At 44.2% G+C, this 23,815-nt stretch overlaps 2 protein-coding genes across 4 annotated transcripts; one reads left to right on the top strand and one right to left on the bottom strand.

Moving 5' to 3' along the window:
* Positions 1 to 168: 168 nt before the first annotated feature.
* aaas (achalasia, adrenocortical insufficiency, alacrimia) lies at positions 169 to 5,040 on the top strand. 2 transcript variants are annotated; one of them, XM_037280323.1, is made up of 17 exons: positions 169 to 242; positions 475 to 607; positions 1,268 to 1,395; positions 1,615 to 1,670; positions 1,740 to 1,831; positions 1,913 to 1,959; positions 2,129 to 2,227; positions 2,309 to 2,452; positions 2,608 to 2,728; positions 2,798 to 2,922; positions 3,141 to 3,201; positions 3,280 to 3,370; positions 3,534 to 3,627; positions 3,713 to 3,780; positions 4,069 to 4,147; positions 4,262 to 4,346; positions 4,445 to 5,040. In XM_037280323.1, exons 2-17 carry the CDS (start codon positions 500 to 502, stop codon positions 4,595 to 4,597), a joined length of 1,551 nt encoding a protein of 516 aa, XP_037136218.1. In that variant the 5' UTR covers positions 169 to 242; positions 475 to 499; the 3' UTR covers positions 4,598 to 5,040. The 2 variants fall into 2 exon arrangements, with proteins under 2 accessions (XP_037136218.1, XP_037136228.1); XM_037280333.1 differs by having other exon boundaries at positions 208 to 246.
* A 237-nt stretch (positions 5,041 to 5,277) lies between these two features.
* On the bottom strand, positions 5,278 to 20,109 carry col2a1a (collagen, type II, alpha 1a). Of its 2 annotated transcripts, XM_037280302.1 has the most exons (54): positions 19,791 to 20,109; positions 18,295 to 18,501; positions 17,605 to 17,621; positions 17,483 to 17,515; positions 16,950 to 16,982; positions 16,779 to 16,832; positions 16,359 to 16,460; positions 16,108 to 16,185; positions 15,759 to 15,803; positions 15,598 to 15,651; positions 15,403 to 15,456; positions 15,190 to 15,243; positions 15,056 to 15,109; positions 14,891 to 14,944; positions 14,764 to 14,808; positions 14,628 to 14,681; positions 14,504 to 14,548; positions 14,367 to 14,420; positions 14,185 to 14,283; positions 14,049 to 14,093; positions 13,851 to 13,949; positions 13,722 to 13,775; positions 13,534 to 13,641; positions 13,393 to 13,446; positions 13,217 to 13,315; positions 13,085 to 13,138; positions 12,831 to 12,929; positions 12,683 to 12,736; positions 12,518 to 12,571; positions 12,024 to 12,077; positions 11,689 to 11,742; positions 11,551 to 11,595; positions 11,318 to 11,416; positions 11,098 to 11,205; positions 10,956 to 11,009; positions 10,805 to 10,858; positions 10,650 to 10,703; positions 10,489 to 10,542; positions 10,277 to 10,384; positions 10,121 to 10,174; positions 9,959 to 10,012; positions 9,724 to 9,885; positions 9,539 to 9,646; positions 9,206 to 9,313; positions 9,043 to 9,096; positions 8,834 to 8,941; positions 8,678 to 8,731; positions 8,481 to 8,588; positions 8,350 to 8,403; positions 7,742 to 7,849; positions 7,367 to 7,655; positions 6,805 to 6,992; positions 6,488 to 6,730; positions 5,278 to 6,390 (listed from the first exon to the last, which is right to left on the bottom strand). In XM_037280302.1, exons 1-54 carry the CDS (start codon positions 19,882 to 19,884, stop codon positions 6,244 to 6,246), a joined length of 4,473 nt encoding a protein of 1,490 aa, XP_037136197.1. In that variant the 5' UTR covers positions 19,885 to 20,109; the 3' UTR covers positions 5,278 to 6,243. The 2 variants fall into 2 exon arrangements, with proteins under 2 accessions (XP_037136197.1, XP_037136206.1); XM_037280311.1 differs by lacking the exon at positions 18,295 to 18,501 and having other exon boundaries at positions 19,791 to 20,108.
* Positions 20,110 to 23,815: the final 3,706 nt, after the last annotated feature.

Genomic DNA, 23,815 nt, shown 5'->3' with positions numbered 1-23,815 from the left:
GTGAAGGTAAGGATTTGAAAGTACATATATCTGCTTTCAAATGTCGCAATTATGTGTAAAACATGGGCAAAGAAAAGTAAATACTTGAGGCATGACATTGTTTGTTTGGATCAGTCTTTATGCACTGCTAACATTTGTCCTCTAGAGGGCGTTGCTTAAGTTTACAAGAAGGAAAACATTACGTCCTGTTTGTTCCTCCTGAGGACCCGTACGGCGGGTTACCAGCATTTCAAGTACCAAAAGTAGGTGTACAAAGACTTTGTTTTGTATTCATCAGAAACATAGCAAACGTCATTTGACCTGGCATATGGTTATTTAAATTTCTTATGAATCAAAACGCAAATAATAAGAGCCGTGCTGTCATCTTTGTCATTTGGCTGCGAAAGTGTTAGCTTGGCGTAGCAATAGCATAAGCACTTCGATGGTGTGGAACGGTTGTTTGTAACAAACAGTTGCTCTTCATTTGTACTTCAGGATTTGTTCCAACTCCTTCCAAAAGATGTGTTCTCTGGCTTTGTTTAACCCTCCGCTTCCCCCTGGACAAACGACTCTGTGCGAGACCAACAACGAGCTTCTGACGGGGAGCAACACGGAGGAGCTGCAGCAGGTCTAACCTAAAAAAAACTTTAGACATATCATTTTTTCCTCAGAGCTAAAAAGTATTATGTTTATATACAAACTCAGACATTGTTCACTTGACTACTAAAATAAAATCATGATATTTGCACATGTTGACAATTTTGCCACATATGCCCATTAAACTCTTAGCCAAAACAAGTAAACAACTATAGAGCCACTGTGTCGACAACTTACTGCCACGTGCTGTTACAAATTTCACGTCAAGCTTTAATGGGGCGAAATTTTCACGTTTGGGCAGACACACCACACTTCACTATGAAACTGTTTTTAATTTTTCTTCAACCACCCTTCAAGTGAGTCACAGACAGGCCGACTTCATGCGCTTGTTTGATTGGTGAAACAGAGTCAAATGTCACTTGTGATTACGTTTGATTGGTGAACAGCGCCTGAGCGAGAAGTCTCACATGACACACAAACAAATTATTGCACATGTATTAAATTGCAATAACATAAAATGGATAAAAATAAAAGCAGCAAATTAAATGTAGCTCTATGTCAAGTAAAACATGTGAAAACCGCATCAAAACTACTCTGCCAAGTACATTTTACTTTCTGTTTTTATACAATACATTGTGAACTGCTGCTTGATGTATAAATATCTCATGGTGACATTGTATGCTCTCGCCAGGACTCAAGTCCTCTGAGTTTGTACTTCCCCCGAGACTCCCTCAAGCTGCACAGTCGCACTGAGAACAGCAGCAAGGCGGCCTTCTTGGACCACTCTGAGACCTTGTGGATGAGGAGTGCAGCAGCTTGGTATGCGCAGTGCACCCTAAATGCTGACATGACGCAAACAGGATTTCAGTCAGATGGCTCGGCCAAGTGAAGGTTTTATTCCTGTTGTTTTTTTCTTCTGAAGAAGTTGAGTAGATATGGTACAAGTTCGGTCAGGGAAGTGTTTTGTAGGGGAGGAATAAACTATTTGAAACTGTGACAATTATTATGTATGTTAGAAAAGCTTTCTTTGTCTTTCAGGCGTGATGGTGGTTTTACAGGGCTGTTAAATGAAATCGCTAACTCCCACGAAGAGGGTACGTGAGTCATGATGAGTGAGGCGGGACATATTCAGTCATGTATATCTTCTACTCCTTTTTCCACAGTGCCGAAATGGTTGTCTGTGAGTTCTGGGTGCATCCTGGCATTGCTGCAGAAAATCTCCTCTTTTCACAACTCCTTGTTCCCTCATCTCACAGTAAGTGAGATCTTGGATCAATGGATCTCACAATGATGTTCGCTGCAAAGCTGAAGTTTGTATCTGTCTTGTGGTCCGTAGTTGAGCAGCGAGGACATGATTGCAGAATTTTCACAAACGCTTCACTGGTGAGTGAGATGTATGAAGACTTTAGACTTTAGCTCGAGTCAGAAGCATCTTGAATGGACGGATGGGTCACATTCAATTTTTAAGATTTTGTTGATTTAGAAAATTAGTTTAAAAAAAAAAAATCACTGTTTAAATGTGTAACTGTGTGCAATCGGTATGGTTTGTCAGGTCAGACTGTGTGGTGCGAGCCTTTGCTTGGCATCCTCACACAGATAAATTTGCCGTTGCCCTGCTGGATGACTCAATAAAGATCTACAATCCCCAAAGGTGACAAATCTCCAATGCTTGAAAGATCCTGAGAGACAATGAGGCTTTTCTTCATAAAACCATGCCCTTTGTTTGTTTTAGCGGCACGACTCCAACACTGAAGCACCGTCTCCAGAGGAGTGTCACGGCAGTGCAGTGGAAGCCGCTGTGTGCGTCTGGACTCGCTGTGGCGTGCCAGAACTGTTTACTGGTCTGGAATGTGGACCCTTGCTCGCTGTCCACCAGGCATGTAAATGCGGGTATCGTGTATTCCTACAACAGCGATAGAGAAGAAGGCGAAAATCATCACTTTTTATTCCCTCAATCACACTACTAATGGCAAATAGCACATTGCTTGTTTTTCTTTGTGGTGAAATCCCCCATATGTCTCTGTGAAACAGGCCTTCGTCCGGATGCGCACAGGTGTTGTCTCATCCCGGCCACTCGCCAGTCACTTCCATTGCTTGGTCACCCAACGGTTCTCTCCTGGTCTCGGCCTCGCCGAAGGACACAGCGATGATGGTACAAGGTTTCACCGTCGTTCACAATCATTTGGTGAAAGTGCTAAATTGTCAGTGTGACTTGTTTCAGGTATGGGATGTCGCGGCCGAGAGCTGTGTGCCTCTCCAGCGCGTTGGAGGTGGAGGGGTCAGCTTTCTGTCCTGGTCCACAGATGGGAGCCATCTTCTTGCCTCAACACCATCTGCGCTCTTCAGGTTCAAAATTCAAATCAGTCTCATTTGTAGACTGTCGAGGGTTCAGGGTTAATCAGAGTTACTTTAAATGTTGATAAGTTATTGGTCACATTGATGGTTGAAAAAGTTTACATTTATTTATCGTGGTTTCATTTTTTTCTACTTGCTAAAATCTGCAATTGAACAAGGGTGTGTAGACTTTTTATATCCTCATCAAATGGCGTCTGGTTATTCTTCAGGGTGTGGGAGACCAGGAGATGGACGTGTGAGCGTTGGCCATGTGAGAAAGGCCGCTGCCAGGTAAGCATTAGCGCCACATTTCAATCACTCTCATTTCTAGTTTCATTACAGCAAAGCAATTTTTTTTTTATGCTTTAGTCCGGCTGTTGGAGTCCAGATGGGAGTAGACTTCTATTCACCGTACAGGGAGAAACTGTTATCTACGCTCTCACCTTCACTGAAACACCAGGTTGCTACATACTATATACAAAATTGGGATAGTGCCATACAATTTGTCTTTCTAAATCAAATGGAGTACTAAATGTTGGTTCAGAGTCTTGACTTAAGAAAAATGCAAAGTAGCCAAACAAAGCGTGTTTTGGCTCGACTGTGATTTTATGATTGTTTGATAGGGGTCCTCACAGGCACAACCAAAGGGTCACCAGTGGCATCAGTGGTGGCCGACCTATCAGAGACAACCTTTAACACATCCCAGGGAGATGTCACGTAAGAGCTGTCATTTGAAGCAAAAGACCAAAAAAAAAAAAAAAACGGGTATGAAAAATATGATAATGGGAGTTTCTTTGTGCAGTGTCGGTGGAGAGATCCAGTCTCTGACTTGGGATCCGAGAGGAGAAAGACTCGCTGTGCTTCTCAAAGGTTTGCTTATCTTCACATTGACTAATTTACAGTACATTCTTGATTTTCATTTTTTCTCTTTCACTTTATTTTTTATTGATTCAGGCCACATAGCACAGAAAGTCAAGACGATTAGGAAACGGGAGTTTGGGGTTTCAGTCTGAACAGTAATTTTAATCGATGCAAGTTGCACCTGAGTTCTCGACAAGCTATGAAAAAAGTGACTTCCAGTCACAAATATGCTAATGAGAAATGTGGAGTATTGTTGACATTACATACAGCAGTTGCTCATTTTTATTGGCCTTCCAGGTGATCCACAACTAGACCGACCTGCAGTCATTCCCGTCTTTAAAACCAGAACAAAGCCCATTTTCGAACTTTTGCCATGGTACGTGTTTCTATCTGTGGTTGCCTTTCATACTTGTGCGCTGGAGTTTCTTGATGGCATTTTCAAAGGAAATGTATCCAAATGCTAAGATGGGTTTCTGTTTTCTATCCGTAGCGGTTTTGTTCAAGGGGAGCTTGGTGCCCAACCGAGACTGCTGCAGTTCCACCCGAATTTTCAACACGGAGCTCTGCTCACTGTGGTCAGTAGTCCCCTCGATTCGACTCCTTTTTAGAAAACAATGTGGTGTTTTCTCACCCCAACTGGCTAACGTATGATATCAAATGTTTGGCTCCATAGTGTTGGTCCACTGGAAGAATTACCCACATGCCTTTCTACTTCCAAAGTGACATCCGTCAATTTAGGATCAATGGCAGTCCGTCGCTACCACGCCCTCAGGAACATTCTGCCGACCTCGTCAATCAGTCGCTCTTTACTGAGCTCTTGTCATGACCATCAATCGCATCAAATTAGCGTCAATAAAATGTATTGAATTCATTTTTAAACTGATTCCTGATGTCAGTTTTTTTTAAATTAGACAAAACTATGGAAAATTCCATTCTGCTATCATAACTTGGGATAAAATGACAAAAGACTATTTGTAACGCTTTTCATTTACCTAGTTCCTATATGGACGCCTCTCACAATTATATCTCTATATTACATATGATTCTTTAGAGACAACAATCCTTAGCCACGCACTGAAAGCGCTTAAATTCAAATTTGTCGCATTATAAATGTTTCACTTTATAGCTAATGTTAGCTAGTATGATCTAAAGAAAGAGAAAACTTTCCCACGCCTGTGATATTTTTATTGAAAACTCAAAGCAAAAATCAACGTCTTCATTCTGTTTTCCTTTTATTTCCAATTTACATCAATGAGAAGTGTAACAAAATAAAAACAAAACGGATCATAATAAAATTAATTTAAAAAATGTACACACCCTCATGCACACAGAGGCGTCCCACCCTGGTTGTTATTGAGCCACTTGGTTCAGCTTTGGTGTGTGTGGACTTCAGCAGAGGTCTCGAAGTGTCCCCGGTCGCCACCTGTCTTACCCGACGGCCCCCACTTTCTGCAGAGGGGGAGGGGGGGGGGGGTTGTGTGAGCGTGGTGTGAGGCTAGTGGGAAATCGGGCTGGGGTAGAGGAGCATTTGCTACCGACTATTACAGAACTCATAGCACCTTCTGAAGAGAGAGCCACCTGAAGCAAAGGCAGCCGTTTGGATTTGAGATGTGTTTGTAGTCATCTCTACATTTTTGTTTTTCAGCGTGAGGTAGCTTCAAACCATCTGGGTGACTACAAGAAATGGCGAAATTGCTTAGGATTTTTGCAGAGCAAATTTTGCATGAGAGTAATGGGCAGTGAAGGGGTACAAGACTTTGGAACATACACCCCAAATGTGACCTCACTCTCCAAAAAGTGTTAGTGTGCATATAAACACATGTACACACATAATGTGGAAATACACATCAAACCATCTGGTTGCTTATAAACACAGACCTTTACAACAATAGAACCAAGGCTTTATAATACACAGTAAAGGTTTTGCTCCTGCTCACGATGGACAGGCGTGGAGTACCTGGAATATTTTCAGAATATTTTATTGGTCTACACGGATTCAAAATGCCATATTAGTGTGACAGGAGGGAACAGGGAGGGAGGTGGAGTAGGACTGGGACAGAGGTTGTGCGGCTGTTCTGTAGTGGAAAGGGGCTTGTCGTACTTACAAAGTGAAACCCCTCCAGTCCTACCTCATCTCTGCCCGTTCAAGTGAGACAATAAATAAGTGACATCAAGTCATGTTTCAGTTCTCCACAACTTTTGCTCAGTCCCTCTTCCTCCGGACTCATACCCGTCAACAGTGGGCCATGACTGGAAACATGACTGGATCTCAGGAAGCGTGTTGACAGAGATGTACACTTATTGCCGATGCCCTTCAGTGCTAGCATCCAACTTGGAGAGCACTTTGTTGTGAGATCAATTTTCTTTTCGAATTCCAGTCTTCTTTATTGTGGAATTGTGTGTAGTGTTTCATGGTTGAGTTTACTTCGTTCCTGTTATTCTGGGGGGTTGGGGTCACTGTGATATTCCACTTTACAAGAAGCAGACTGGGCCTACATCCACGCCAAACTCCTGATCCGCTCCTCCGATATCCATAGGAGCAATGTCCACGATAGGCAGACGGGAGGTTTTCTGTGTTTTGTACTCAAAGACAGTTTTGCCCCACCGGCCTGTGTGTTTCTGTTGCCGCAAACGAAAAAAAAACAAAAAAACATGTCACCTTCACTCTCGTTTACACTTCACGGAAGGTTGTTTTCTATCTGGCATCTGCACTCACCTTGCAGCCATCTTCCAACACGCTGTATGTGAAACGGCTGTTGCCTTCTGCGCGGACCTCCACATCGTTGGAGCCCTGCAGCAGCAAAGCCTTCTTCAGGTTGCCTGTGGCCTGATCCATGTAGGCGATGCTGTTCTTGCAGTGGTACGTGAGGTTCTGGGAAGCCTCATTGGAAAGAAGCCTCAAGAAGGTCAGTTGAACACTGGCGGCGTTGGCGGCAGGGCCATCCTGGGCGTAGCTGAACTGTAAACAAACAAGATGATTAGCTACTGTCATGAAATGCCAAAATGATCGCGAGGTTGTTCAGGTGCACTCACGTGGAATCCTCCATTCATGGTCTCTCCAAACCAGATGTGCTTGCGATCATTGCTCTTGTTGGTCCACCAGGACTTCTTTGGTATATTGGCAATAGTTGGGTAGACGCAGGTCTCGCCAGTCTCCATGTTGCAAAAGACCTTGATGGCATCAGCTATGCTTCCAATGTTGGGGTCAACCCAGTAGTCCCCTTGAGAGATGGAAGAAAGCCGTAGAGTTGAATTTATAAATGTCGCTATTACTTCAGGTACACGTGGCTAAGAAGAATTTGGCCCGTTTTTTTGGTATGAGTCACTGACCATTTGTATCTTCCTTTATTATGAGAACCATAACCCTTAATCCGACCTATCCACCTTTGTTTGTTCCGATTATTATTTGACTTCTCACTGAGGCTGAGAACAGATCCTTGTGGCGCTCCAATATATAGCTGTGTATTTCCCAGAGTGGATCGGATAGAAGCACTGAGTAATGCTTGAGTCTTCACAAGTTAGACTTTACCTTTATATCCGATTAGTTTTTATTTCTGTCATATATTTATTCTTCTACGACAGCGAATATACTTACCGCTCTTCCATTCAGGGTGGCACAGTTTGAGGTCTCTGCAAGAGCGAGCGGGGTTCTTCTGGGAGCCATCGGGGCTGCGCAGGTTCTCAATCTGGTTGTTGAGCGACTTGAGTGTGGAATCAACCTCAACATCGTGCTGTCTCAGGGAACTGGAGGCCTCATCAGCCCTCATGTACCTCAGTGGATCGGGAGACTTCTCAGTCTGACCCAAACCAGCGAAGGCAGACATGTCAATGCCAGGGCCTGGGGGCCCAGGAGGACCAGGGGGTCCAGCGTTTCCAGGAGGACCCTAAAGAATACCCAAAACAGCAAATGAAGCGGAAATACTATGCAGAAGAAATAACATGAAATAAAATTGAGATCTGATTCACGTACGGCTGGGCCACCCTCTCCAGAGCGTCCACGAGGTCCAGGTGGTCCAATGGGGCCAGGCTGTCCGTTAGATCCATCTTTGCCAGCGGGTCCAGTTGGTCCAGGTGGTCCCTAAAGAAACAGTGTTAAGCCAAATGGAAAAGTGGATGATGTAAATGTGATTTCTAAACTTTGCATATTGAGTATAAAACCTTCCTTGGTTCAGTGACGACACCCAAAAAGTCCAAAGTATTCAAAATGTACTTTCAGCTTCCCTGTATTACTCCAATCACTTCCAGACCACTTCCCTTATTATGCATGAAGATAATTGATGTGGTGACATTTCCCTTCATTCCTCTTATCATAACCCTTCTGCTTATCTCATCTACAAGAGATATTACAGCCTATTCTGAACCCCCCGCCCTCCCCAAGAGTGGTTACCCCCTGTCTGTCAACCTCTTTTCCTAATTACAAAATGCCTCCAGTGCTCATCTTATCACATGGACGGGGAATTAAGTCCTCGCACTTTGCTGTCCCCATCTTTGCCAAGAATTGCTCAGAGTGCACCCTGTGACCCTCATTACCATCAAATAGCACACGATGGAAAAATGTACGTGACTCATTTTTCACACCTTAGCTCCGTTTGGTCCTGCGGGTCCAGAAGCGCCAGCATCTCCAGCGGGACCCTGTTGGAATAAATGAAACAGATTAAGCAACAAAGTGAATGCAAATTAAAGATGCTTAATGGTTATGAGTTCCTTACGGGAGGTCCAGGAAGACCCTGCAAACCAGTGAAGCCACGGTGACCTTTCTGTCCTCTCTCGCCAGACTCACCACTCTCTCCCTTATCTCCACGTGGTCCTTGGGGTCCCTGGATTATAGGAGTGATGTCTCAAAATTCACAACTTAAATAAAAGCATCATCTTCACTCTAAAGTAGATTTTCATTTTAGATACTCACAGCCATTCCTCGTGCGCCTGCGAGTCCGGGAGGTCCAGCAGGTCCTTGTGAACCCTAAAGAGGGATGTTCTTTCTTGTTCACATTCAATGTAGTGCATTTCTCCTCTGCTCCTATGCTAGCTTTTTAGAAGTGTCAGTTTTTCCTGTGTTACTCACAGCTTCTCCTCTATCTCCTTGCTTGCCAAGAGGTCCAACAGGGCCAGGGGCACCAGGAGCGCCGGGAGCTCCAGGGGCACCAGAAGGACCAGTGTTACCTCGCTCTCCCTATAGGAAGAAGAGCTCATTGACTTAGCTGTTCTTGCCATAAAGTTTTTCCAATCCCTTTTTTCTCTCAGATTTGAAGAGCTTGTACTATTTTCTCTCACCTTGATTCCAACAGATCCATCTCTGCCAGGTGGACCATCTGATCCAGGAGTACCCTGAAACACAGACGGATATACTGAATACAGTATTACCATTTGTGTATACATATAGATTCACGTAAATTATGTGATTGATATGTCCATCTGTCTCTGTATTTAAGTTCACCTCTCTTCCAGTCTCTCCAGAAGGTCCAGTAAGTCCAGGGGGTCCTACAGGTCCAGGAGGTCCACGGTCACCACCGGAGCCAGGAGATCCTTGTTTACCAGGCTCACCCTTGACACAAATTCATTTTATACTTATTGTTCTTCTTTGGTGCCCCATCGATGTCCCAGAATCATGGTCTCTCTCATGACTTGAGAATATTCATAATTATAAGAGCGATATGATTTATAAGATGCAAATCAAAAGAAGAAAAACATTGGGGCAGTGGATGTTGAATAGTTTTTAAATGCAACTACAGTATGTAACAGAAAAATCCAGAAGGAATCAATAACTTACAGAAGGTCCAGGAAGACCAGGGAAGCCTCTCTCTCCACGCTGGCCAGGCAAACCAACAATGCCACGAGATCCAGCCAAACCCTGAGGCCCTGAAGGTCCATCAGCACCCTATACAGAGAGACAGCATATGAATCTAGTACAGATCCTCTCCTGGCAGTAAGAGTCAGTCGGAAAGGGCAACCCACAGGGGGTCCATCTTCTCCGGGTTCTCCCTTTTCTCCTTGCGCACCAACAGGTCCTCGAAGACCAGCATCTCCCTGTCTTCCCGGGGTCCCTGCATCACCACGGGCACCCTTTGGTCCGTCTTTACCAGCGGGTCCAGCAGGTCCAACGGAACCAGGGTTACCCTGTGACAGAGAAAACACCGTTGGTCAAGAGGAGTCATAAACAGAACTTTTGAGATCATTTGGAGATACTTACATTAGGCCCAGGAGCGCCTACTCTACCAGCAGCACCAGGGAAACCAGTGGCACCCTGTCAAAGACAGAACCGCTTGTAAATATAATACATTTTTACATTGCACTTTCACAACTGGTTATTCTGTTCATCCTGCCCTTGTAAAATTTTCTTGAGATGACTTACAGGAGCTCCCTGAGCACCACGTGCTCCTTTAGGACCAGAAACACCAGTTGGGCCCTGACAAAGAGAAACACCACACATAAGTACTGTACTTATATCTCATATAGAATCACCTTCTGTGGAATCAGATTCAATTTAGGGCTAATTCTGAGTACCCACCACAGGTCCGGGGGCTCCTGATGGTCCCTGAGGCCCGGAAGTACCAGCCTCTCCCTTCTGTCCGCTCTCACCAAGCTCTCCCTTGACTCCAGGCTGACCATCTGCACCCTGTATGTATCACACATGACAGCAACGTTGCTACGTTTGATAAAGAGGACTTTAAGATGAACGTTTCGTGAGATCAAATGTAAAGTAAATATAAATATACATACAGGAGGTCCAGCAAAACCAGCAGGCCCAGGAGGACCTCCCTCACCACGGTCACCCTGTAAAAGTTTAGAAGAGACTCAATCAAATCAGGCCGAATTGTAACAGGATAATACAAAACTCACTGATCAAAACAAACATCTAATGACAACAAGTACAAGCTTACAGGTGCACCACGAACGCCAGGAGCACCAGAAGGTCCTGCAGGTCCATTCTCACCCTGGGTAGAAGAAAAACAGTCAAGCCGATCATAATAACTTACAACTTGGATAGTGTACTATACAAAAGGGTTGATTTCAAATTGTGTCCTAGAAGTAGCACCTTGGCACCATTTGGTCCAGCAGGTCCAGGAGGACCAATAGGACCGGTCAAACCCTGAGGAGGAAGGGAAAGGACCCGAGTTATTGATGTTCATTAATGTTTAGGATTAAAAAAATAATAATTAAAAAGCACAGCATCGTTGTGGACTCACTCTAGAACCATCCTTTCCAGGAGCTCCTTCAGGTCCCTTTGCTCCATTATCACCCTGTTGGACAAAGGTAAAAAAATGTTCATCATACATATTGCCATAAGGTAAATGTGAAAGGATTTTTGAACAAGAAGTAACGACGCACTCTGTCTCCTTTGGCTCCTGGGATTCCACCGGCTCCTCTCTCTCCGGGCATACCCTGCAGGCCAGGGGGTCCCTGGGGTCCTGCAGCTCCAGCAGGTCCAATGGCTCCCTAAATGACGATCAAGGTAAGGATTTTGATGATGAACAAAAATGTTGGTGGTACAGACTGAGGACACTATTTTAGGTTGTATTCAATAAAAATGTTTTGGATCCTTACTGACCTTGGGTCCATCACTTCCAGGTGTTCCGGGAAGTCCGCGTGGTCCTTGCAGACCCTGAGGACCAGCGCCACCCCTCTCTCCAGGGAAACCACGTTCACCCTGTTTGGAAACAGGTAAACTGAATTAGCAGGAGCAACACAATTGTTATCATGGCATTTATGTACGATGAAGCGGTAAAGGTGTCGAAATTGTATTTCTCCTTTAAATAAGAGAAAAGGAAGACTAAAACGTACTCTGGGTCCAACAGCACCAGGAGCTCCACCTTCTCCAGGAACACCCTGTAGAGAGAAACCAAAAAAAGTTGCAATGACCACTCTGACAACAACATCACACTTTGTAGTATGGAGATGTTGAACTGAAAAAGTATTTACCTGGTCTCCGGGTTTTCCAGCCTCCCCAGGGGAACCAGTTGGTCCAGGCAGACCCTGTTTGACAAAAAAGGGAAATTTTTTCTATATTGTGTTTATCCATCTTTGTGAGAATAAATATAGTGGTAACTTTTTGAAAACTAAGGTTTTGACTGGTACACCTGTACTTGGTTACTATGAAAACACTGTGAGGTTTTGCATCTAGATCTCCATGTGTATTTCCCTAATGGGTCAACCATACATGTGTAGGATAATAAGCAGAGATAAATTCTTAGCTGGGAGGGACATTCATTGTGTTGGTCCTCAATATGATTGTAGGGTTTGATGAAGGCACTAACCTGGAAGCCAGAAGGTCCAGGTGAACCTTGCTCTCCTCTCTCCCCAGCGGGTCCCTGAGAAAGAAATTGGTGTTAGAAAAATAAAAACATTAAAAAAAGGAAATAGGAAAGACTTTGAAATCCAATCTTGTTCCAATAAGTTCCGCTATTTCATCGATTTTATTGTTGTTGTGAGACATGTAAAATGTTTGATAATGCCACTGCTGGCCATAAGATGGCGGCACTATTTTACACTTTGTAAGTTTGAAAGAAGAAGATGGAACAGGAACTAGGTCACCAGTACTTCAACATCAGCCTAGTTTATTCTGAAAATGAAAATTAAAAAAATAAAATTTAAAGTAATCATTTGAAATCCTCTGTAATCCTGCTTTTTTCATCTACAGAAATGTACATCTTTGGGCAAGATTATTGATGAGATGACAAGTTAAACGTGTTAGCTGGAATAGTCTTGAAGAGATAAGCAATCTAGTAAAGTGAGAGAGAATGACACTTACTGCGGGGCCTGGCGGTCCGGCTGATCCAGTCTCACCATCTTTTCCGGGCAGGCCCTGTTCAGAGAGGAACACTTCAGTTAGCATTTTGCTAATAGAATTTGATAAATCCATCAATGGGCGTGAAGGGCAGGTAGAAAACATTAGCAGTAGAGAAGGAACACTTACTCTCAGACCAGTACGGCCAATAAGACCTTTCTCTCCAGATTTCCCAGGCTCACCCTGTTGAACACAAATCAGACAGCCTTAGAAACATTCTCAATGATGAAACACAAAAGTAACTGGGATTTTTCTAATTCTATCCTGACAAACTTACATTGGCTCCTTTTGGTCCAGGGAATCCCATCACTCCCGGTTGTCCACGGGCTCCCTGAGGACCAGGGGGGCCGGGGCGACCATCCTCACCAGCGGCACCCTGTCATGATCAAATACACAAATGAAAACTGAGAAACAGATTTTGCTGCAGATGTAAAGAAAAACATTAAAGTGTTCTGGCTGGTCAACCATTTTAATTATTTATTCATGATATTGATTATCAGGCCACAAGGAGGAATTCCACTTAGTACTCACAGAAGGTCCAACTTTGCCCTGAGGACCAGTATCTCCAGGACGGCCAGTAAGACCCTGCAAAATGCAAAGCAGTTAGTCAGAGCATTTCAAATGTTTCACTAATTTATACTGTTGATGTGAGGCAGCACTCACTCTTGCTCCAGGAAGACCAGACTCTCCTGTGCGTCCGGGGTCCCCGGTAGCACCTTTAGGCCCAGCGGCACCAGCAACACCACGGTCACCTGGGGCACCCTGAAGAACACCAAAAGTCACAGTTAATTACAAGTGTCACCAGTCCAGCAGCCAATGCAGCTCAACAACGGACCCACCTTAGCGCCAGCAAGACCATCTTGACCAGGGAAACCACGGTTCCCAGGAGCTCCCTGGAAGGATTAGCGGCAAAAAGCATCATCAGAATTAGAACAACATAACTATATCAGATTTTCTTGCTAGATGGAGGCAAAGCCTACTCTCTCTCCGGGAGGTCCGAGTGGTCCGGCAGCTCCGGGCTCTCCTCTTGCACCTCTCTTTCCTTCCTCACCAGCTGGGCCAGGTGCACCTAGGGGACCAGCGGGGCCCTGGAAGCATCAGGTTATATTACTATAGCAATTCAATCATGTTGCAATATTTAGTCAAATATAAATCCAAAACCACTTACAAGTTCGCCCTTAGGTCCTGCTTCACCTTTGAATCCGGGAAGACCAGGGTCACCCTAAGCCAGACATGAAAAGGAAGAAGATGAGTAATGGTCAACAACTTTCAGAGCTTTACAAATCAAGTGACTCACAGACTGTCCTTTGGGTCCCAGGGGGCCTGTTGCTCCCTGTGGTCCAGGGGGGCCTCGGGGGCCAGGGAAACCAGGGGCACCAGCAATACCAGGACCACCCTTGATAATAAAAAAAAAAAACACAGGACACAACAAAAGTCAAAACTGAGCAAACACACATGCTTCACAATGTTATCAAATTGAGGAGCGTGGACTTACAGCAGATCCTTTGGCTCCAGGAATACCATCAGTTCCGGGGTTACCCTGTTAGGCAGTGATAAAGGACAACATGTCATAATCAGATCTTGAGGACAGTTTGAGGTCATTACTGGTGTGGACGATAATAATGACAAACCGATGCTCCGGCAGGTCCAGGAGATCCTGGAGTACCGGCCTCTCCACGGGGACCCTGTTGGCCTTCAGCTCCGCGGGCTCCAGTAGGACCAGCTTCACCCTGCCAGGATACGATGACAACATTTGTACCTCCACAACAAGCTGTTTTCTAAAACATAAAGTCCACTGGAGGTCTGTACACACCTTGGCTCCTGGAGATCCTGGGAAACCTGGAGCTCCAGCAGGACCAACAGGCCCCTAGAGACAGAAGGGCAACCTTCAGGTTAGTGCTGTGTCATTTAGAATTGAAATAATTTGAATGAGTTAAAAATATGACATACAGGTGGACCAGCAGGACCGGGCAAGCCATCATTTCCACGAGCGCCCTGTGGAGTTGGAACAGGAAAGTCAGGGAAGAGAAAGGAAAGGATGCTTGGACAAAATAAAAGAGAGACGAAAACTCACTGCGGCTCCAGCAGCACCGGTGCGTCCCCTCTCGCCTGGCAGACCGCGTGGGCCCTGAAATGTTGGAAAATCAAGTTGAATTGAGAATCAACCAAAAAGCAATGAATGAGAATTATCACTAGTGAGAAGCACTCACCATGGGTCCAGGGGCACCGTTCTCTCCAGAAGCACCAGACTCTCCCTATTTAAAACAGCCACAAGATTAAAAATCGATCAAATGCAGGGACTGAACGATGAATACGATTTTGAAGCGTTGTTCTCACCTTTGCTCCTGCAGCACCGTTCTCTCCTTTCGCTCCATCTAGACCAGGGTGTCCCTACAGTGAACAGTGACAAGATTGCTCAGACCTCAATGAGGAGCGTCACATTGCGTCATAATGCCCTTTTCACGAGGATGTTTTTGATATCAAGGAGTGATGCCCACTTACTCTGTGTCCTTTGATTCCGGGAAGGCCAGGAGTTCCGGGGAATCCACGAGCTCCCTGAAGTGAAAGAATTGAAATTAGATCTCGCTCCAGTTTCCTCACGTGACGTCACCAAGTGATTGAAGTTCATCTCCAACCTGAGGTCCGGCAGGTCCACGCTCACCAGCTTTGCCAGGTTTGCCACTCTCACCCTACAGTGAAACAAGTTGAAGGGTTACAATTGAATGGCAGCAATTGGTAACGACTGTGGTTGAAGGATGAGAATCCACAATGGAATAATATGGAGCGCAATTTTCTGTCCTGTCATATTATGACTGCTGTCTCAAATTTTGAAGATAACATATCCTTACATCACTTCCTGGTTTTCCTGAAGGTCCAGGTGGTCCACGGGGTCCCACTGCTCCCTGTTTTGAAATAAATGGGCAGTGAGCGTCATCTACGAAACAAACTTTAAAAAAAATACAAGCATTGCTGACGTAATATTCATCAACCGCTAAACATAAACGTTGGTTATCTCAATTATTAGAGCAATTGTGAGTACTTACAGCTGGACCGGGCTCTCCAGCCTCGCCAGGGGCACCCTGAAAACCTTGTGGCCCCTATGTGAAATATAACATATATATCAGGAAATGTACTTAAGTAAAAGCACATATAGAAGATTATTTTTTCCATGATTTGATTTTTGTGCGATAATAAATGCACTTACAGGGGCTCCGCTTGGTCCAGGAGGACCACGGGGACCCATTGGACCCTGCAAGGGAAACATACAATGGTAAATTAATTTTGTAAAAACATGGATATAACAGTATTAATGCATTTCTCAAGCACCTTGAGAAGGATGTCATTTTACACTTAAATTAAGTCGCAAAAAATATTGTATGCAATTGTGTGAAATGAATTATGTGTAAAATTCACAATTGTACATTAATACAAAAAAATAGACAAGAATCTGTGTATGATTATGACGTTGACCGCAAGAGGGCAGCATTTCAAACATTTCATTCAGCATGTCGACTTGACGTTGGAACTGAGCGCAAAACAGGATGCACATGTACCATTGGTCCCTGCATCACTCCCATCTGAGCACCTCCGGCCTTCTCATCAAAGCCTGTAGACATCTGTGCAGCAAAGTTCTGAAAAAAAAAAAAAGGTTTTGCACTAAAGGTACACTCACTGTGGCTTTATTCCAAGTAACACATGCCAGCTCCAAGTTAAACAAAAGCACCCTTTGAAAAGACATTTTCTTCCCATTTGCACAGAAAACAGTCATGGGATTGAAATATTGGCAACATGGATTAAGACTCACCCCTCCAAGTCCAGGGGGTCCAGCTGGGCCAGCTGGGCCAGGGGGTCCAGGGTTTCCGGGAATCCCAGGCTCTCCATCCCTTCCACGAGGTCCAGCGTTTCCCTTGGGGGGAAAAGGCATTACATTAGCCTTCAGTCACAGGTCATGTATTGAAGAAAAGACAAAGCTAGTGCTAAATTAGTATTTCTGTTGTTTTCTGAAGTCACAAAAAATGAACCAAAATTTGAATAAATTATATTATTTCAATTATTTTATTTCAGGGGTAGAATTGAATGATCTGTTCAACTAAGTATGTAGTCGATTTTAGCAAAGGACCCCCCCCCCAAAAAAAAAATCAATATACTTATCTGTAGTGCGTCAGTATTTGCGTGAACAAGATAATAATAGTACGCTTGATTTTTTTTTTTTTTTATCTCCTACCTTGTCACCCTTTGCACCAGCCGGTCCACGTACTCCCTGGTCCCCTGGGGGGCCCTGCGAGAACAAAATAGTTCAACTCAGCAGCTTTCCAAGTTTGGCCAACACTTGCTCAGGCCAGCAAGAAACAGCTTTTAGCGACCTAAAAGAAGGCCAAAAGATGATGATATTTACCATAGGGCCTGCTGGTCCTTTTGGTCCTACAACCTGCAGACAGAAAAGAAAATTGTTACAAATGGACAGTAAGCAGTCCTTTGTCTAACAGCAACAACATGATGGAGATTTGATTGGACAGGCCAAGTTTGGCTAAAAACATCACCTTTGCATGACCTCTGCTTGAACTGACTTCACCTGACGTGTGTGCGTGTGTGCTATGAAGCTGCTGAGAGGATCTAAGAGGATTTGATGGGGTTGACTGCGTGCAAAGAATGTTGGATTTTGCTCATTTATAGAGAGTAACAAGGCCCCCATGTCGATAACCCGTAATGATCATAAGCCCCTTTAGGGGGGCTTATTGAGCACTACAGGGATAAAGAAAGGGACTTTATGTGGATGATGAAGTGAAAGGGCATAATGGGACATTAAGGTGAGTCACTTTGAAATCTTTAAGAGGTGCAGGATTCATTGTTAGTCCAAACAATTGTTCTTTCGTGTGCTATGATCCTGTGTTATAAATTGCATTTCAGCCACCAAAAGGATTTACTCACATCTGCAATATCACCTGGTTCACCTTTTTGACCCTGGTTGATAGAAAAAACAATGTTAGTAAGCTAAACCTCAAGTTTAGAGAAATAAGAAAACTTCATATTGAATTTTCCCAGTGGCTCACCCTAGCGTTGATCGTCTCTGTCGGCGATGGGTGGGTGATGGGAAAGAAAAAACAACATATTTAAAAGCATTTCAAGACATTTTATGGGTTATTTTAAAATTAAATTCTACTGTTGAATTTGAAGGGAGGAGAAATGATCAAATATATCATGATGTTATAGTGACCAAACCCACAGGCCAAAAATCCATCTTGGTTAGTGGAGCTGAAGCAAAAGCAAGCATGCAATGTGATGTGATGATGATGAAGATGAATGGTGGTGGATTTCGCTTCTTTAAGATAAAAGATGCCAACAGATGGCATCACTTCACTCCAACCTTTCAATCATGGTCCGGTTCTATTAGAACCTTAGCAGAATACCTCCTAGCTTTGTTTGGGTTTTATATAAATCTAGACCACTTTGACGTCACATTGCAGAATTAATACAGTGTGGAACAGAACTGTAGTGATTAATTTGGACTTTAACTCATTCACCAGTTAGAATCGACGTGTATGTCCGTCAATGGCAGTGAATGCATGTGGATCCAATTTAAGTGAACTGTTCAAAATGAGTGATTAAAAAATGACACAAGTGCTAATCACGCAGCCAGTTTGGATCATGCAGCATTCCCCATTCGGTAGCGTTAGCAAAGGTGAGACAAGCGGAAAGAGTAATTTATTTATTTATGGCTAGGTGAATAAATAAATTACAACCAAAGGGGGCACTGGCATCAGCAGGGCACACGGGGCAGCACTCTCCAGGTGGGATGACAGGGTAGGCACACTCCTTCATCTCATCGCAGATTATCTCATCACACAGAACCGCGCCGCTGTCACACACACAGATTCGGCACGGCTCTGGCTTCCACACATCCTTATCGTGATACAGATGGGCGTCCTGGATGCAGCCGTCTGCCGCCTCTGTTGTGACAGCAGGGCGTGTGTGGAAGGGGTGAGGGGGGGGGGGGGGGGGGGAGTCAACGAAACAGTTCCAGAGAAAGTTAGGAGAAGTTTTAGCTTTTTAGATGAGCATTTGTTGTTTAGAAATTGCTTGGGAAAAGGAGGATGTGAGGTGGCGGGGGCATCATCAGGGTGAGATGGAAGGTGCGTGGTTTGTAAGTCACACAGGTAGACAATGGTGTCCCTGAGTCTGTAACAATTCAAAGCATTGCAAGGTGTACAAAGTTAAAACAGTAAAAGAGATTCAATCGTGTGATTGAATGATTTGAATGACATTTGCTTCAACTAGTGCTGCTGTGACCCACAAACACAAGTTTGAATTTTATTTCACAAACTTACAAAAGCTAAAACTTGGCATTTAAGTTGCTGTGTCCAAAGCTGGAGTGAGTTTTTTTTACTGTGTACAGTACCCAACGTGTTGGGCCTCTACTGCAGCTATGAATGAAACGCTCTTTCAGGAACACTGTGCCCAATTGACAAGCTGCTGCCTTAGGTAAACAGCGAGGTCTCCAAAAATTCTCCATCTGGACCACATAGTGGCGTCAAGCACCCGGACAAACACGCCGGCAACTTAAGAAAGCCTGATTTGTTTGTCTGGCCAACTGCTGCTATTTGCTTTTTAGGAGTATTTGAGGTGTTGAAGCACAGCATGAAAGTTGCCATCTACTCCCCAGCCAAAATTCAGAATGGAGAAAAATGCACTGAGCTATAAATTGTGTCTTTTATCCGTCGCCTTCCCACTCAATTCATAACCGCCACTGACTTGCTGCTCCCCTTTGAGCCTGCTAGGCTGAGGTCACACACACTGTTGAACCCTGACATTTCCTATCACGACAACAATCATTTTTGCTCCCAAGCTGAACCTTCCTGACTCTCCAATTGCATCCATAGCCAAGCATCCTTGCTGTAACTTTGAAACCCAACAGACAGGTGTCCCCTTCTGAGGCAGCAGAGTACAACCTTGAAGAATTTTGGAAAAACCTTTGTCTGTGCAGTCGGCACTGGGCGAGTACAAATGAGCACTTGTTCACCTGCTCGGCCATCCCGCACAGACAGACCTTGACATCCTCACCGAAGCTACAGAAGAAAAAACGGAATACCCCCCTCCCTTACAAAATCACAGTATTTCATATCGTACTGCAGACTTCAATCGTCTCGTAACTCCTTGTCCAAAAGAGATGCTCGTCAACATGTTTTTTCTGTGTCAAAACAAAAGTTACAAAAAGAAGAAAGAAAAGTGGACTACTTACGGCCCTCCTCTTGCTGACATCTGACGGCAGCCAGTAAAATAAGTTGGGATGCTACAAGTAGCAGAAGAGTCCTTGAATCCACAAAGCTGAACATGTCTAAATGTTAGACATGCAATAGCTCGGGTGAGAAATGAAGGGATGGAGGAGACGTTGAGTCACTTGTGTGTTGAATGTGTGTTCCCAGAGACGAAAGGCACCATGCAGTCAAACCCTCCAAAGACTAAGTGGAATCCAACGCGGGGCCCCAGCTGGCACTCTGCACCCACCGCGTCAGGGCAAGCACCGCGGTTTTATGTCCACGCTGTCTTGCATGGATCTTCGTATATTCCAAAATGCCAGTCCTTCCCCCAGACCCCCTGTCGAGCTGAAACCCGAACCTCATATCCCTCCCTCAATTCAGCACCGTCTACACTCCCAGGGATTTTTTTTTTTTTTCTGCAATTCCTTCTTCCCTTGACCCGTTTGGCCTGGCCAAGAGATGCACCTTCACTTGCAGCCGATGTGGAGACCTTTTGCGATATCAACTCCAGTACAACAAACTTGAAGGACGGGTATTCTCAAATTTGTTCGTACCTATGAAATATTGAGTACATCGAATAAAATTGAATTTCTGGCTTGAACCAAGCCGTGGGTCGGCAGGGTTGATTGTTACGTCTGTGGATTACGGATTCAACTTTTAGACAATGTGTTCAACTGGTCATTGTGTTATGTTCACAGTCCAGTCCAACTTTCTGTGACGTTGCTATGTTTGGACAGAGGTAATTAACAGGAAGTTGTGATGAACAGTAAAACATTCTGTGAGGAACTCATTGATGAGGTTTGACCACATCTTGCGGAAACATTTTGCTTCATTTTTTCAAAGATTTGAATCAGATTTGAATTTGAATCAGCAGGCGCATGATTTTGCATCTTGCCTCTTACATTTCTGTCACTATTGTATTTTGCGAAGCTGCAAGGTGATGAAACGTCCGCGTGATCGTTATCGCAAAGCGCCGTGTTAGCTCGGGCCAGGTGAGCAAGCTTGAAAGCGGGTCTTTGTCAGGCAGAGAGGCCGCGTAATTCCAGGGTTGTGACCTTCTGGCATGCGCCGTCATTCCACATGAAGCAAAGAAAGATTTGGACTGGATATCCTCGCTCCGGTTAATCAGTTTTATGGGACACCGTAGCCTGGTTCACAGCTTACAAATTCACAACAACTAATGTGCTTTAGCTATGTGGTTTAATTAATTCAAAAATGATAATGAGGTGCGCTTGGGTAACATTTCAGGAGTTTCTCAGCTGAATTGGCAATCATAAACTGTGTCATGTAAAAAAAAAAAATGTCAGTTTAAATCTCCGTATCGACCAAGCAGTAAACTCATAGCACAAATGTAAGAGCGCAAAGAACGGAGAGCATCTACTTATGAATGCAACCCTAATGCAACAACAGCCGTAATGCTAAATGCGAATCATATGCAACCTAAAGAGGGAGCATTATAATAATGTTGTATTAAAAGTTAATTTTTTAATTTCATTTCTCCACATCCCTTCTCTGTGCTGCTCTGACTGTACACTGCCGTCTGCCATCCCCCAGCATGCACAATAGGCCTCTGTGTGCACGGCGGCCCGCGGAATGCTGCGAGATGGCAAGGCGGTGGGATAGCTGCATGGTGAGGATGGGGGTTGGTGGGTGGATGGGTGAGGAAGGGTGTGCAAGCGGAATGGATTTAGAAGAAGGGAGGGGGGCCTCCTTAGGAGGTAGGGGAAGAGATGGCGGTGGCCTGAGGGTGGGGTGACGGGGATGTGATGGTGGGTGGGTGGTGATCTTTCACGACTGTACTGCTGCACACAGGCTCCAGGGGTCTACAGGGTGTCTAGGTTTCGGCATAACGGCCACAGAGCAATGAGGTGCTGCGCATCGGAGCTATTGGCTCATGCACTATACACATGGCCGTGGGGGTGTATCATGATAAATGTGACCAATAGACTCTCATGTCAATCTAAGCTTTTTGGAGGGGAAATGGATTTTAAACAGAAACTGCAGAAATAAAAATACATAGACATTTTTTTAATTGATTTTTGACTCCGATGTGAAACCAGCTTCAGCACAATACGTCTCTGAAGCAAAGTTAGTTAGTTTGTTAATTAGTTAGTTAGCTAGCTAGCTTGCTCGTTAATTAATGCCTGTAGAGAATGATCAATTGAATATGTTGTTGTTAAATGTGGAAATGTGAATTATTGAAGGATTTTCGGAGTGTCGCTGATGCTCTATGAAATTCTGTATTCATCACACATATGTATTCGAATGGAACATACGTTTTTCAAAGGCCAGGTTGATGTATGCATAGACTAAAGTCTGAACTAAGTGTCAATCAATCACAGGCAGACGGACAGTTACACTCACATTAACACACACATGGACTTCAGCCTTGAGTACCACGGCATTATGTGACTGCTGCGTTAAGGTAACTGAGTGGCCAGCAGGTAAGATAGTTCAGTAGGTAGGTAAGAAGATAGCTTGTACTTCAAACAACAAAGAGATACAGTACGTAAACTATAATACAAAATGTTATCTGTTTGTTAATGAGTAAATATGGTATAATGTACACGGTATCGTGCTAACAGACTTTAATCCTTAGCTAATGCCCAACGTTGGGCTGAGGCCACTAAAGCAACTCCTCAGCCAGTCCTCACTTTCCTGAGCCTGAATCAAAGCCTCGGGCCCGGTATGCTCCTTTTCCTGTGTGAGGTGTAGGGGGAAGAGGTTAAGTTTGTGCAGTCTCGGTGAGTGTAGCGAGGGGGGCTTTCTCACACAAGATGCAGGATGAAGGGACAAAGGTAGTATTCATTGGCCCAGGAATGGAAAACATTTTGGGCTGAAAACAGAGAGGGTACAACCGGCTGACATAGGACGCAGAGGCTGCGGGAGCCGCTCACCCCCTTGGACAAGTCGCAGGTCCAAAAGTGCTCGATAGACCTCCGGATGCCTAATTAGGGCCTGAACATTTGGAGATAGATGAGTGTAACTCAGCTCCCAAATGACATTGGTCACTGTCCACATGCTTCAAAAGTGATGACGATACGCTGATGATGATAATAATCATTTTCATTGACAATTTTTTCGGTTCCAAAGTGTTAGTTGCTATAATTTGTCATCCTAAGAAATGACTTCACTTATGATCAAGCTACTTGTGGCCTAAATCTTACATAGCCCCTTGGCCTATTCTAAAAACAGGTCATCAGGACATTGTGATTTTCTAGGAATGTTGTAAAAGTGATCATTTGAAAATTTAATTTCTTGCAGATTTACAGAAATTACGTGATACATATTAATTTTCATCTGTTCGTGTAAAATCGTTATGATCAGTGTCTTCACATAAACAGATAACATTAATTATTAATAATATCATCAGGTCATTTGCGCACATCTGTTATTTCAAAAGTGTGGATCAAATTGGTAGCCCTTCACATCCAAGAAGTAGCGTTCGCTTTCCAAACGGTTGGTGACCCCTGCACTAGAGGAAGCGTCTCAGACACATGAATGTGAAGTGTCCTCTCAGGAAGCCAGCCCAGAGAGCGCTTCTGGAGTGAGGGCGCTGCCTAGAGGAGGAACTTATTAATGTTCAGTAAAGTGATCTCACCATGAGGTGTCACTACAGGATCTGAGCAGCACCACTCAAGCACTGCAGTAAACTTCTTGCTCACTACACTTATGATGATGATGATGATGATGATGCCCATTACAAGAGCTGTGTGTTAAAATGTGCCTTTGCAAAGGCATATATGTGATTAACACTGTCAGAGTTAGGAAGAAGAAGAAGGAAGTCAGGAAAAGCCTACAAGAACTCAAGAACTTCATTTTCAGGGTTAATCTATGGCACTTTAAATGGTGGGAAGTGCTGGAGGGTTATAAGAGTTTTCATGATTGGTAGTTCTCAATTTTCGTGATTTTTTTATTTAATTCAGTTAGTTTTTATTAGTTTTTAGAGAAGGTTTGCATGTTTTTATGGGTTTTATTTGTTTTTTTATATATGGAGTATAGTATG

This window comes from Syngnathus acus, chromosome 2, assembly GCF_901709675.1.
Source record: "Syngnathus acus chromosome 2, fSynAcu1.2, whole genome shotgun sequence".
Taxonomy (NCBI): domain Eukaryota; kingdom Metazoa; phylum Chordata; class Actinopteri; order Syngnathiformes; family Syngnathidae; genus Syngnathus; species Syngnathus acus.
Note: the sequence above shows the minus strand (reverse complement) of the source record. Positions and strands in the feature narration are given on the sequence as shown.